General features: G+C 37.2%; 1 protein-coding gene across 1 annotated transcript in view; it reads left to right on the forward strand.

Annotated features, from left to right (window-relative positions):
- WDR78 (WD repeat domain 78) overlaps positions 1–15,586 on the forward strand; it is a 112,293-nt gene that overhangs the window by 23,056 nt on the left and 73,651 nt on the right. The window contains 2 exon segments of the mRNA XM_023209865.2: positions 8,983–9,167; positions 11,182–11,294. Of these exon segments, the coding sequence (XP_023065633.1) occupies positions 8,983–9,167; positions 11,182–11,294 (298 nt within the window).

Genomic DNA, 15,586 nt, shown 5'->3' on the forward strand with positions numbered 1-15,586 from the left:
GCAGGAAGATTACTTGATGCCAGGCTCAGCACTTTGGGAGGCTGAGGCAGGAGGATTGCTTGAGGTCAGGAGTTTGAGACCAGCCTGAACAACACAGCAAGACCCTATCTCTATAAGAAAATGAAAAAATAAATTAGCCAGGTGTGGTGGCAAGAGCCTGTAGTCCTAGATGCTCAGGAGAATCACTTGAACCCAGAATTTCAAGACTACAGTGAGCTATGGTGGTGATACTGCACTCTAGCCTGAATGACAGAGCTATATCCTGTCTCAAAAGAAGAAAGGAAAGAAAAGAAAAATAGTATTGTGGTTCCTCCAAACCTTAAAAGTAGAATTACTATATGATTCAGGAAGGAGTATATATCAAAAGACTTAAAAGCAGAGTTTCAAACAGATAATTGTACAACCATCTTCATATCAGCATTATGCACAATAGCTAAAAGGTGAAAGCAACTAAAGTCCTCATCAACAAATGACTGGATACACAAAATATGGTATATACACGCAATGAAATATTCAACCTTAAAATATAATGAAAAATCATTAATGAAATTACAATCTACATTAGAAAAATATTCACTAATAGAAGTAATGTACTATTGTGATAGTGATATGTAAATAATCAATAAAAGAAATTAAAAGGAAAATCAGAAAATATTCCGAGATGATAGATAATCAAGACACAACATATCAAAGCTTATGGGATACAGCTAAAGTACTGCTTAGAGGGAAATTTATAGATAAACATTTGTATTAGAAAGAAGAAAGATCTCAAATAACTTACCCTTCCAACTTGAAGAAACTGAAAAAAAAAAGTGAATAACACAAAATAACATGAAATAAGCAGAAGGAAGGAAATAAAAAATATTAGGGTGGAAATTAATGAAATCTTGAATAGAAAAACAATAGAGAAAATCAATGAAACTGAAAGCTGGTTCTTTAAAAAGATCAACAAAATTGACAGAAAAGACATTTTAAAAAAATCCAGCATCTTTTCATGACATAAACACGCAACAAAGTAGGAATAGAAGGGAATTTCCTCAATTTGATAAAGGATTTGAAAAAACCCCACAGCTAACATTATACTTAATCTCCTTATGATCATGAACAAGACAAGTCCTTACATTGCTATTCAACATTATCGTGGAGGTTCTAGGCATGGAAATTAGACAAGAAAAAGAAATAAAAGGCATCCAGGTTGGAAAGTAAGAGGTAAAAATATCTCTATTTGCAGATGACATGATGTTATATATACAGACTCCTAAGGAATTCACTAAAAAACTATTAGGACTTACAAATGAGTTTTGTAAGGTTGCCGGATACATGATCAAAATATAAATTGTATTTCTAGATGTGTGCATAGAACCATTTGAAAATTAAGAATGATTTATTTCTCAATAGCATCAAAAACAGTAAAATACTTATGAATAAATGTAATAGAAGAAGTGCAAAATGTATGCTCTGAAAACTGTAAAACATTATTGAAAGAAATTAAATAAGATCTAATTAAATGGGAAAGTATCCCATGGTCATGATCAAAAGACCTACTATTGTTAAGATTGTTATACTCCCCAAACTGATCTGTAAACTTAATTATTATCAGAATTCCAACTGACTTCTTTCTACAAACTGACAACTGATTCTAAAATTTATATGAGGCCAGGAGCAGTGGCTCATGCCTGTAATCCCAGCACTTTGGGAAGCCAAGGTGGGTGGCTCACCTGAGACCAGGAGTTCGAGACCACCCTGAACAACATGGTGAAACCCCATCTCTACTAAAAATACCAAGTTAGCCGGGTGTGGTGGCGCATGCCTGTAATCCCAGGTACTCGGGAGGCGGAGGCAGGAGAATTGCTTGAACTTGGGAGGCAGAGACAGTAGAATCGCTTAAACTTGGGAGGCAGAAGTTACAGTGAGCCAAGATTGCACCATTGCACTCCAGCCTGGGCAACAAGAGCAAAACTCTGTCTCAAAAATAAAATAAAATAAAATCCATATGGAATCACAGGGGACCCAGAAGAGCCAAAATCATCCTGAAAAAGCACAAAGGACGATTCACACTTCACTGTTTCAAAATTTACGAAGCAATAGTAATCAAAATAATGTGTTGTTGGCACAAAGATAGATACGTAGATCAATGGGATACAATTGAGAGTTCAGAGATAAACCCATTTACCTAAAGTCAACTGATTTTTTATGAGTGCCGAGATCATTCACTGGGGAAAGGATATTCTGCTGAACAAATTGTGCCAAGATAACTGGATTGCTACCTGGAAAAGAATGAACTTAGACCCTTACCTCATATTTTCAAACTAATTCAAAATTTATTAAAGACAGATTTAAGAGCTAAAATTGTAACACTCTTAGAAGAAAACATAGGGGTAAATTTTTATGACCTTGGATTTGGCATAGGCTTCTTATATGAGACACTCAAAGCATACGTAACAAAAGAAAAAGTAGACAAATTTGACCTTATGAAAATTTTTAAATGTTTGTATCAAAAATATATACAGAGTGAAAAGATAACCCACAGAAATAGAAAATACTTGTGAAACACGTATCTGATAAGAGCTTGTATCATATATAAAGAACTCTTATAATTCATTAATAAAGACATAATTGAATATTGATCATGCAATCTGAATGTTCGTTTCTTAAGAAAATACATACAAATGATCAAAAAGTATATGAAAATGTGGTGGAAATTGTTAGAGAAATCGAAATCAAGCCCACAATGAAATAATCACTTTATAACCACTAAGATGGCTAGAATCAAAGAGTAACATAACAAGTGTTAGAAGTGAAGAAAGCAGAACTCTCATACACTGCTTGTGGGAATATAAATTGGCCATGTTATAAAATAGTTTGGAAGTTCCTCAAGAGGTTAAGCAGTGTTAACATATGAACCAGCAATCCTACTCCTAGGTATATACACCCAAGAGAAATAAAATATATTTCTACACAAAAAGGTATACACAAATGTTTCCAGTAGCATTATTCTTAGTAGATAAAAGCTGGAAACAACTCCAATGTCTGTCAATGGAAAAGTGGCTAAAGAAAATGTTGTATAGCCATACAATAGAATATTATTCAACCATAAAAAGGAATGAAGCACTGATGCATGAATCTTGAAAATATGCTAAGTGAGACAAGCCAGTAACAAAATACTGCACAGTATATAATTCCATTCACTATCAAACTCCCAAATAGGGAAGTCTATAGAGACATGAAGATACTCGTGTGGCCTGGGGCTGGGAGCAGAGATGTTAGGGGACTATCTTAATATGTTTTCTGTTGTTATGATATAACTGAATGCTCAATACTGGGTAATTTATAAAACAAATGTATTTCTGACATTTCTCAAGGCTGAGAAGTCCAGGGTCAAGTGGACACATCTGGTGAGGATCTCCTTGCTAGTGGGGGACTCTGCAGGGTCCTGGGGTAGAGCAGGATATTACATGGTGAGGAGTGCTCACAAGAGATGGAGAAACTGGCTTTTATAACAGACTCCTCTCATGATAACTAATCCACTCCCTTGGTAACCTACTGACCCATTCATCCATGAATGGATTAATCCATTTATGAGGGCAGAGCCCTCTTGATCCTCACCTCCCAAAAGTCCCACCTCTCGATACTATTGCATTAGGGACCAAGTTTCCCACATAACTTAGAGACACATTTAAACCATATCTTTCTGCCTTTGGCCGCCAAATTCACATCCTTCTCACATGTAAAACACATTAATTCCATCCCAATAGCCCCAATGCCTTAAATCATTCCAACATCAACTCAAAAGCCCAGAGTCTTACCTGTGAGCCTGTGAAATCAAAACAAGCTATTTACTTCCAAGATACAATGGTTGGACAGACATGGGGTATACATTCCCATTCTGAAAGGGAGAATAGGCCAGAAGTCATAGGTCCCAAAAAAGTCTGAACTCAGCAGAGCAAACATTAAACCTTAAAGCTGGAGAATAATATCTTTTGACTCCATGTACTGCCTTCTGGACACACTGGTACAGGGATTGGGCCCCCAACGCCTTGGGCATCCCTGACTCTATGACTTTGCTGGAGTCAGTCTACACTACAGCTTTCCCAGGCTGGCTTTGCAGGCTGATAGCTCTGCAGTTCTGGGGTCCTGTGGCAATCCTGCTCCCATGTCTCCACTAGGCATTACCTTTAGGGGCCTTCTGCAGAAGTTTTGCCCCTGTGATAGATCTCTGCATAGACTCCCAGGGCATCTGATACATCCATTGGAATTAAGATGGATCTTAATTCCTCCACAGCTTTTGCTTTCTGTAAGCCTGCAGAATTAATGCCATGTGGATGCTGCCAAGGCTTATGATTCATATCTTCTGGAGTAGTGGGTATAGCCCCAATGGGGGTCACTTGTGCCGCGACTGGGGTGGCTGACTCCTTGCCAAAATTTGGGGACCCAAGGTAGTGCTGGGTAGTGAGCTCTTGAAGGGCACTCAGGGCCTGTCCCCTGAAACCATTCTGCCCTCCTAGATCTCTGGGCCTGTGTTTGGATGAGCCATCTAGAAAATCGCTGAAATGCTTTTGGAGTCTTCTTCTACTGTCTTAACGATCCCTTCCATCTGTACTAAACTCCTTTGCAAATGGTCTCTGGGCCACACCCTTGGTTCATTCTTTACATGGCCAGGCTGAGACTTTTCCAAATCTTTCTGCTTTGCTTCCCTTTTGATTATAAATTTTTTTTTTTTTAATCTCATCCCTTTGTTCTCAAATCTCACTTGTAAGTAAGCAAAAGCAACCATGCAGCATCTTGAACACTTTGCTTAGATATTAATATTTCTTTTGCCAGGTATCCTAGTTTGTCATGCTTAAATTTTGCCTTCCATAAATTCTGCCAAATTCTTCACTACTTTATAACAAAGACAGCCTTTATTCCAGTTTCTAATAAGAATTTCTCATTTCTGTCTGAGACCCCATCAGAAGTCTTTACTATTCCTAATTCTACCAGTATTCTGTTCACAACCACTTAAGCAATTAAAAAGATTCAGACTTTCTTTAGTCTGCTCTTCTGAGCCCTCACCAGAATCACCCTTAATGCTGTTTATGTCAATGCAGCCTTTTTCTAGACTGCTTCTCCAAGTTCTTCTAGCCTCTATCCATTACTCAGTTCCAAATCCACTTCTACATTTTCAGGTGTATGTTATTAGCCCCACTTCTTGGTATTAATTTTTTTAGTTTGTTTTCTGTTTCTGTAAGTGAATACCTGATACTGGGTACTTTATAAACAAAAGAATATTGTTTCTTATAGTTCTGGAGGCTAGGATGTCCAGGATCGAGGAACCACATCTGGTTAGGGCCTTGTTGCTAATGGGGACTCTGCAGAGAGCTAAGGTGGTGCAGGGTATCGCATGGTGAGGGGAGTTTATGAGAGAGAGAAACTGGCCTTCATAACAGACTTCTCTTGTGATAACTAAACCACTCCCTTGATCACCCATTTATCCATTAATCCATGAATGGATTAATCCATTTGTGAGGACAACCTTTCATTACACAGTCACCTCCCAAAGTCGAAGCTCTCAACACTGCTGCATTGGGACCGCATTTCCAACACATGAACTTTTAGTGCACACACTTAAACCATAGCAGGGATCATAATGGATACAGAGTATTTTCTTAAAGTGTAAAAAGTTTCCAAAATTAATTTTAGTGCACATATATGTGAATATATTAAAAACTATTGAATTGTACATGTTAAAAACAATTTAAAAAGCAAATTAATGCATATTATGTTATCATATTCCAATTTTGAATTTTGAAAATTTAAGTAAAATGTAAAAAAACTTTTAAAAAATTACACTTTAGCAAAGCAGACAAACAAAAATTGAAAACTGGAAACTATTAAAGAAATTTATGTGAGTGATTTAAAAACCTTCCTTCAAAGATAATTCCAGGCCAGACACGGTGACTCATGCCTGTAATCCCAGCACTTTGGGAGGCCAAGACGGGCGGATCACGAAGTCAGGAGATCGAGACCATCCTGGCTAACATGGTGAAACCCCATCTCTACTAAAATACAAAAAAATAAATAAATTACCCAGGCATGGTGGCAGGCGCCTGTAGTCCCAGCTACTTGGGAGGCTGAGGCAGAATAATGGTGTGAACCCGGGAGGCGGAGATTGCAGTGAGCTGAGATCGCGCCACTGCACTCCAACCTGGGCGACAGAGCGAGACTCCGTCCCCCCTCAAAAAAAAAAGATAATTCCAGATTCAGATGACTTCAACTGTGGTATGTGTCAAATACACATAGATGAAAACAGAACACTAAAAGTGGGTATATTCCAGAACTCATTTTATGAGGCTAGCATTACCTTGATATTAAAACCTGAATACAATATGAGAAACAAATATTATATTCCAATTTCACTTGCAAACATAGAGCAATCCTCAATAAAATATTATCCAATAAAGTTCAGTAACAACAACAACAACAAAATGCCTAATACATCATAAGGAAGCTTGGTCTGTGCCAAGAAATCAAGATTGGTTTAACATTTAAAAACCCTTAGTGTAATTTACCACATTAACAGCTTAATGTGGTAAAAAAGCACATGATTCTTTCAATTTAGACAAAGTATCTGGTAACATTTAATATTCATGATTTTAAAAATTCTTACGAAACTGATAATCACAAGGAACTTTAAAAATCTTACTTAGGCTATCTATAAAATCCTATAGTAGTGATCATATCAAATGGTGAAGCATTTCAAAAAAGAGCCCCCTTTAATCCAACATTCTTGGAAGTCAGTTCAAATTGCTGAGAAAATGAAATGGGATGTATAAAGTTGGAAAGGAAGAAAGAAAACATTGAGTATTTGTGGATTGAATATTTACTAGCAACAAATAGTTCAAAAATTAGATTTTTTTTATTTGAAAAAAATTTTTTAGAGATGAGTCTTGCTGTGATCGCGCAGACTGAAAGTGCGGTGGCACAATCATAGCTCACTATATCCTCAAATTCCTGGCCTTAAGCAATCCTCTTGCCTTAACCTCCCATGTGGCATGGGCTACGGGTGTGTGCCACCATTCCCAGCTAATTTTCTCAAATTTTTGGTAAAGACGAGATTCTGCTGTGTTGTCCAGGCTGGTCCCAAACTCCTAGCCTCAAGCAGTCCTTCTGCCTTGACCTCCCAGAGCACTGGGATTACAGGCATTGAGCCATTGTGCCCATCCAGAAATTAGACATATTAAAATGATACAATTTATAATAGCATTAAGGTTTATCAAGCACTTGTGGAAAAATATAACAAAAGATGCCTATACCAATATTTTTAAAACTATAGAAGTTTATTGGAAGACATTAAAGAGAACCAAAACAAAAGGAGATATAGACATGTGTACATAGAAAACAATATTTTAAGATCAATTATCCCAAATTTTGATTTATAGATTCTTTGCAATTTTAATCAAAATCTCAAGTTTTAAAGTTATTTTTTTTCCAGAAACTTTTCAAGATAATTCTAAAATTTATATGGAAATGCTAAAGGCTAAAAATAGCCAAGATACTTGCATAAAAACTCAGTGGAAGCACTTGCTTTCCTAGATACCAGGCTTAATAAAACACATAATATTAGCAAATTAGAGAGCCTTCACATGACCTGAGCACATATAAACACTTATTTTATAATAAATGTGAACTGCAGAGTAATGGGGAAAGGACAGGATTTTCAAAAACTCTTGTTGAGACAATTGGGTGTTCTTATGAAACAAAAATATATTGGCTTTCTTTCTTATCCTATATATAAAATTAATTCTGGGTATATTATATACTTAAATATGAAAAGCAACATATAGGACTTCAGGGCTGGATATGTTTTTTTAAAGGAGACATCTAAAGCACAACCCATAATGGAAAACATGATACATTTGACTACGTTAAAAAAAAACTCATATTCATCAAATATACCATAAAGAAAATGAAGCCACAGAGTGAAAGAAGACATTTGCAGCTCATACAACTGAAAAGACTCATCCGTTACCAATAATAAAAAAGTTTCAATACAATATGTGCAAAGGACTTGAATAGGAAATTCTCCCCCTCCAAATGGAAATCAAAATGGGAATAAATATATAAAAGGAGTTCGACTGTATCAATATCACTGTTTTCTGCCTCCACATTTTGTCCCACTGGAAGGTTTTTTTGGGGCAGTAATATGCATGGAGCTGTCATCTCTTTTAACAATGTCGTCTTCCAGAGTACCCACTGAAGGACCTGACCGAGGCTGTTTTACAGTTAACTATTTTTTTTAAGAAATAAAAGGAGTACACTCTAAAATAATAAAAAGTTTAGTTTAGTAAGCACATAAGCCAGAAGCATAATGTATTATTATCAAATATTTACTGTGCATAATTGCTGTACTTTTATATGACTGGCAGTGCAGTAGGTTTGTTTATATGAGCATCACTACAAATTCATGAGTAATGTGTTGTGCTATGACATTATGATGACTGTGATGTCACTAGGTGATATAAGAACTTTTCAGTTCTGTGATAATGTTTTGGTACCACTGTCATATATGTGGTCCATTGTTGACTGAATCATTTTATGGTGCAGAACTATAAACCAAAAGCATATAATAACTAGGGAAATGCCTATTAATGAAACGTTAAGTGAAAAATAGTGAGTTTTCTTTAAAACGTGTACATACAATTTACATGCACCAAAATATTAACAGTCTGGATGAATTATCATTCCACCTTTCTGATTTTCCAAAAGTTAATATATATTAATTATATATAGATAAAACACAAATAATATTTTAAGAAAGTTTTTGCATAGTTAAGAAACTTTCTAAGCATGACATTTTAAAGCATCCAATTTTTCATGTTTATCGTATTGTAGGAATATTATGCTTATCTTTTTTCTACCATATTTGTTTCTATTTTCTAGCAGTTGTTGTTTAGAAGCCCTCTCTTTTTTAGTTACTTCATTTTAAATAACCATTTTTAACAGGTGTTTGACATAAATGGAACTGATGTTACTCCTCGACCTCTTTACCATCCAGATCCACTTACTGGTACAGCAAAGCCAAATAAACTCTTGACATCACAAGAAGGATCACTTGGACCAGAATTTATATCTTCCCATAGCCTTTATCAGAATACAATAAATCCTAGTATGTTAGGGCAGTTTACAAGGTAGAGTATGCTATTATATAGTTCCTTTTTTCTATCATATATATTGCCTTTCCATTTAAATTGCACATATGTATCTTAGATATCAGTTGTCTCCAGTCTCCCAATCTTTCTCTTTCTTTCTCTGTTTCTTTCTCTTTTTCTTTCCTTTCCTTTCCTTTCTTTCTTTCTCTTTCTTTCTTTCTTTCTTTCTTTCTTTCTTTCTTTCTTTCTTTCTTTCTTTCTTTCTTTCTTTCTTTTTCTTTCTTTCTTTCTCTTCTTTTTTTCTTTCCCTTCCTTCCTTCCTTCCTCCCTCCCTTCCTTCCTTCCTTCCTTCTTCCTTTTCTTTCCTTCCTTTTCCTTTTCCTTTTCCTTTCCTTTCCTTTCCTTCTTTTTTTTGACACGTTTCACTCTTGTTGCCCAGGCTGGAGTACAGTGGTACCATCTGGGCTCACTGGAACCTCCACCTCCTGGGTTCAAGCTATTCTCCTGCCTCAGCCTCCTGAGTAGCTGGGATTATAGGTATCCCCCCACCATGCCTGGCTAATTTTTTGTATTTTTAATAGAGACGGGTCGTCAGCATGTTAACCAGACTGGTCTCGAACTCCTGACCTCTGGTGATCCACCCGCCTAGGCCTCCCAAAATGCTGGGATTACAGGCATGAGCGACTGAAGTTTTAATTATCATCCTAATGTTCCATCTCTATATTCCTCTCATGTTTTAAATTAAATGCAGAGTTGTTAATGTCTTAAGAGTTCCCATATACTCACAACAAAACATTTGTGGAAAATACATGTATTTCACTCAAGACTTCCTGAGCAACCAAAAGATGGGATTAAAATCACATACAATTAATTTCAAATTCCCATTAGACATTTTTCTTCAAGTTTCTTCGGCTTCTTTTGAGCTGCATTTTATGGGAAGAGGTGGCTTCCCTTTTTTCCCCTCCTCTCCCATGCAAATCTCTGTTTTCCTAGAGTTTGATTTCTCTCTTATTTTATAATACACAGCAATTATATGCTTCTCTGGAGCTTGCTTCTGAATTTGCCTACAAAAATACAGCAGTACCTGGTAAAACAAGATATTCCAATAAACTTTACATCCTGTTTTGATGGGCAGTTGAGACTATAAATAGGAACAAAAAATAAAGTATGTAATACCATGGAGTAGTGTTAAGTTCATATGTTTAAGGAAATTATTTTTGGATTCTTCCATTGATTTCCTTCTGAGTATATATATTTTAGTTAAACCTTGAGAAAGCCTGTATAAAATGAAATAAATCACATTTTTAAGATGACATTTGAATAGTGAACAAAAACCAAGTGAAAAACGAAAGGAAGAGTATTCCAGGCTGAGGCTCTGAAATTAGAGAGCTCCTAAGATTGAGGAACTAAAAAAAAAAGTAAAGGAAGACTAATAATGAAGATGAATGTGCTGGGTAGGTACCGACTGTATTTTGGATTTTTGTACTAAGTGTACTGATAATTCACTGAAGGACTTTAAGCATGTTTAACATGTCTTTCTTCTAAAATACATTTTTGCTGGGTGTGGTGGCTTACGCCTGTAATCACAGCACTTTGGGAGGCTGAGGTGGGCAGAGCACCTGAGGTCAGGAGTTCAAGACCAGCCTGGCTAACATGGTGAAAACCCGTCTCTACCAAAAATACAAAAAAAAATAGCTGGATGTGCTGGCACAAGCCTGTAATCCCAGCTATTCAGGAGTCTGAGGCAGGAGGAACACTTGAACTTGGGAGGCAGAGGTTGCAGTGAGCAGAGATTGTGCTATTTACACTACAGCCTGGGTGACAGGGCGAGACTCCACTTCAAAAACTAAATAAAGATATAAATAAATAAATTGTAAGTAACTTTTTATTTAAGAAATATTAGAAACGACTCATTTTTGAAAAATTAATGTATCTATTTTACTTATATGATCCTAGTATATTTGATTTCTCCATCTGATAATGTGTTCTAATTTATATAGTTTCCCATAAGGACATCTAAATAAATGAATAATTCTGTTATTCATTATTAAAGGTCAGTTTTAGGAAGCAGTACAGTTTCTAAGTCAAGTGTATCAACAAGTGAATCAATAGCAGAAGACCTGGAAGAACCATCCTATAAACGAGAAAGACTGACTAGTTTCACAGGTAATGAAAATATACTTGTTTATTTCAGTAACAGTCCATTATTTAGTCAATATGCTTATTATTGGTTGGATACTTGAGATAAAAGAAATATGATAATGATTTCCAAATGCTGGCTTGTGAAGTTGCTTCAAGAGAATTACCAGGGGAATATCTATTTTTTTAAGTTCCCTGGGTGACTTTTTTGAATCATCATCCTGAGGAACCACTGGTGCTTTGTGTTAGAGCTCAGCTTCTCCTCCTCCTCCTCCTCCTCCTTCTCCTCCTCCTCCTCCTCCTTCTTTCTCCTCCTCTTCCTCTTCCTCCTCTTCCTTTTTTCCTCTTCTTCCTCTTCTTTTCCTCTTCTTCTCTTCTTCCTCACTTCTTCCTCCTCTTCCTCTTCTTTCTCTTATTCCTCCTCCTCTTCCTCCTCTCCCTCTTCCTCTCTCTTCTCCTCCTCTCCCTCCTTCTCTTCTTCTTCTTCCTCCTCTGCTTCCTTCTCTTCTTCCTCTTCTTCTTTTTATTCTTTCTCTTTTTTTTTTTTGAGACAGAGTCTTGTTCTGTCACCTAGGCTGGCATGCAGTGGCACAATCTCAGCTCACTGCAACCTCTGCCTCCTGGGTTCAAGCACTTCTCCTGTCTGAGCCTCCCAAGTAGCTGGGATTGCAGGTGTCCGCCACCATGCTGGGCTAATTTTTTTGTATTTTTAATAGATACGGGGTTTCATCATGTTGGCCAGACTGGTTTCAAACTTTTGACCTCAAATGATTTGCCAGCCTCGGCTTCCCAAAGTGCTGGGATTGCAGGTGTAAGCCACTGTGCCTGGCCTCTTCTTTCTTCTTCTTCTTCTCAGGATCTCACTCTGTCACCTAGACTGGAGTGCAATCTTGGCTCACTGCAACCTCTGCTTCTCAGGCTCTAGCGATCCTCCACCTCTGCCTCCCAAGTACCTGGGAATACAGGCATGCACCACCGTGCCTGGCTAATTTTTTGTAATTATTGTAGAGACAGGTTTTCACTATGTTGACCAGGCTGGTCTCGAACTCCTGGGCTCAAGTGATCTGCCTGCCTCGGCCTGCCAAAGTACTGGGATTATCGGTGTGAGCCACCAAGCTCAACTTCTAATCGGAGACAAATAATTCTGATACATTTGTGATCAGTTCCATAATGACATATGTGGAATGTCATGGGAACACTTGGAAAGAAGTGATTAAATCCTTTGAGGTAAAATAAAAAAGGCTTCACAGAGAACATTATTGACTTTTGAATTAGGTTTTTAAAGATTATTAGTTACTTGTCCAGAGAAGTAGGGGAAGCCCAATCCAGGCAGAGGGTAAAACATGAGGTAATGGAAAGGATTATGAAAATGAAGATACAAGAATGAGGAAATAATAATGAATGATCAAAAGTGCTGGGAGAAATGGTTACATACTTGAGGGGTACTTGCTTTACAGTGCAATAAGGATTTTTTTCCTTTAAAATGATAATGAGGGACTGGTGAAAATATAAGGCTGGAAAAATGGTGCTTTATGGACTTTTCTTTTTGATGTTGGGAGATGTAACAGGAATGACTGACAACAAATAACAGAATACCCAACTAAAAAGAACTTGAACAAATATTTACTTTTCTCACATTAAAAGAAGAGATAGCTTTTGGCTTTGATTTTTTTGGCTTAATTTTGTCAGAATTTGGATTGGCCGTTCTGCTATTCTTTTTCCTAAAGCATTTCTTCTTTTCTCATGGTCTCAAAATATCTTCTCCAGCTCGCTCTGGGCATATTATCCACATTAAAGACAGAAAGGAGAAGGGAAGTAGCATCATCATATCTGTCTCATTTTTCAGGAAGGTAAAAAATTTCCCAGAAGCCTTTCCCCTTCCTTTATATTTCTGCTTTCATCTTATTGGCCAGAAGTGTCACATGATCAGCCTTAGCTTTAAGAGAGGCTGGAAAATCAAGTATTTAGCTTTCTATTAATTATATTAATAGCTATTTAGCTTTCTATTAATTATATTATTTCTATTAAAAGAAAGATACAAGGGAAGAGAGATAGGGTTTGGAATAAAAACTTAACCAATCAGCAATGTCTGCTGCAGGAGAGACCCTCATTCTCTCAGTTGGAGGCTGGGAAAACTGGATTATTGTCATTACCTCCCCCAGCTTTCTCTATAGATATTCTTGCCACCTTCCAATCTATTTTTCCAAATTATATTCAGAATTTTTTTTTTAGAAACACAACTAATTGCATCCTTTTTTGCTTAGAAACTAACTCTTCAAAAGATTTGCATTGCTCTTAGCATAAAGACTAAATCTTTATGTAACAATTTCTCTTGAAGCCTTTTTTGCTTGTCTACATCAAAAACAAACAAAAACAAGTAACACAAATTTACCTCCAGAAGCCCTGAAAAACAATGTACATATTTATGTCATCTTGGTCAGTTACTGGTGAATTTTTTTTCTTTTCTTTTTTATTTTAGACAGAGTCTTGCTCTGTCGCCCAGGCTGCAGTTCAGTGGCGTGATCTCGGCTCACTGCAACCTCTGCCTCCCTGGTTCAACTGACTCTTCTGCCTCAGCCTCCCGAATAGCTGGGAATACAGGCGCTTACCACCACACCTGGCTAATTTTTGTATTTTTAGTAGAGACGGGGTTTCACCATATTGCACAGGCTGGTCTTGAACTCCTGGCCTGGTGATCTGCCTGCCTCGGCTTCCCAAAGTGCTGGGATTACAGGCATGAGCCACCATGCCCGGCCGTTGCTGGTGAATTGTAACTATGAAGTCAGCCTCTAAAATGAGTGACACCTAAACAATTCGACTTCTACCCCCTGGCTTCTTTTTTAGACTAGAACAGTGTTTCCTCACTCTAGAATGCATATTAAAGTCATCTGGTATGCCTTAAAAAAATTCCCATAGTTGTGTCTCAATTCAGGTCAATCAAATTGCAATATCTGGGACTAGGGTTTAGGCCTAAGCAGTAAGTATTCTGATAAATGTTTTACTAACTAAGCAGGTGGCAAGAAAATCCTTATTTGCTGCATTTGCCAATTTCCATGTTATAAATCCTCTCATCACAGCAGATTTCAAGCTCCCAACATAAATTTTCTGAATGGGAAGTTACAAACAGATACTTAGTAGCGCACCACCATACGGATACAGTAGATATTTTAAATAACTGCAAGAGATTAGGTAGTAGTACATTTTTTTTTTTTTTTTTTTTTTGAGACAAAGTCTCGCTCTGTCACCCAGCCTGGAGTGCAGTGGTGCGATCTCGGCTCACTACAACCTCTGTTTCCTGGGTTCAGGCGATTCTCCTGCCTCAGACTCCCAAGTAGCTGGGATTACAGACGCCTGCCACCACACCCAGCTAATTTTTGAATTTTTAGTAGAGACAGGATTTCACCTTTTTTGCTAGGCTGGTCTCGAGTGATCTGCATGCCTTGGCCTCCCAAAGTGCTGGGATTGCAGGGTGTGAGCCACCACTTCCAGAAGGCAGTAGTAAAATTTAATAGCATAATTAGAAAGTGATGATCCTTGAGTAATTATTATCTTTGTTTTTAATATGATTTATTTAATAATAAATTTATATAATGCAATTTTGAGTAATGTCTATGTTTAACAACTGACTCACAAAATTCCTGAAATTAGCCTGTTCTAATATACTTCTAGATAAAAATATATTTAAAATATATTCGTAACTTCCCCCCTCCCAGACCTACTGAATAAAAAATTCTGGGAGTGGACTTCCAGTTTCTGTTCTTGTATGTAGAGAGTTTAGAAGTCATTACTCCCATCTTATAACAAGAAAAAGTTAGACAAATTGAAAATTAACAGCTTTTCTTGGACTCATCAGAGAACTGTGGTGACAAGGGCAAACTGCCACCTTGAGATCTAGAGACTCAGACAATCCAGAGAAATACAGTTCCCAAGAGTTGCTTACCATAAGCTGGAGGAACACATGAATGATTATTTTCATGAATTGCTGGAGGCTGAGTATTTTACTAGTATAAGAGTAAAAAATTCATGGGGGAGCACAGTCATGGGAAAGAGAGGGCCCACACTTACATGGGCTTTCATTCTAGGAATCCAGTGGATTCTTTCAGTGAGGATCTGAGCTAAGGATCTGAGCTGAAGATAAGCTAGTGGCCCTGGTAGGGGAGGGAAAGAATATCCACATTAAAACACTCCTAGCCTCTTTTTTCTAACAAAGACTTAATCTGGGAATGGGGGGTGGGGGAAATTTGCCAGAGGGTAATTTTGAAACTATAGCCCAGTTAGGGTAAGGGAATCCTACTCTAGCACCAGCCTTTATTTCTTAA

This window comes from Piliocolobus tephrosceles, chromosome 1 (assembly GCF_002776525.5).
Source record: "Piliocolobus tephrosceles isolate RC106 chromosome 1, ASM277652v3, whole genome shotgun sequence".
NCBI classification, from domain to species: Eukaryota; Metazoa; Chordata; class Mammalia; order Primates; family Cercopithecidae; genus Piliocolobus; species Piliocolobus tephrosceles.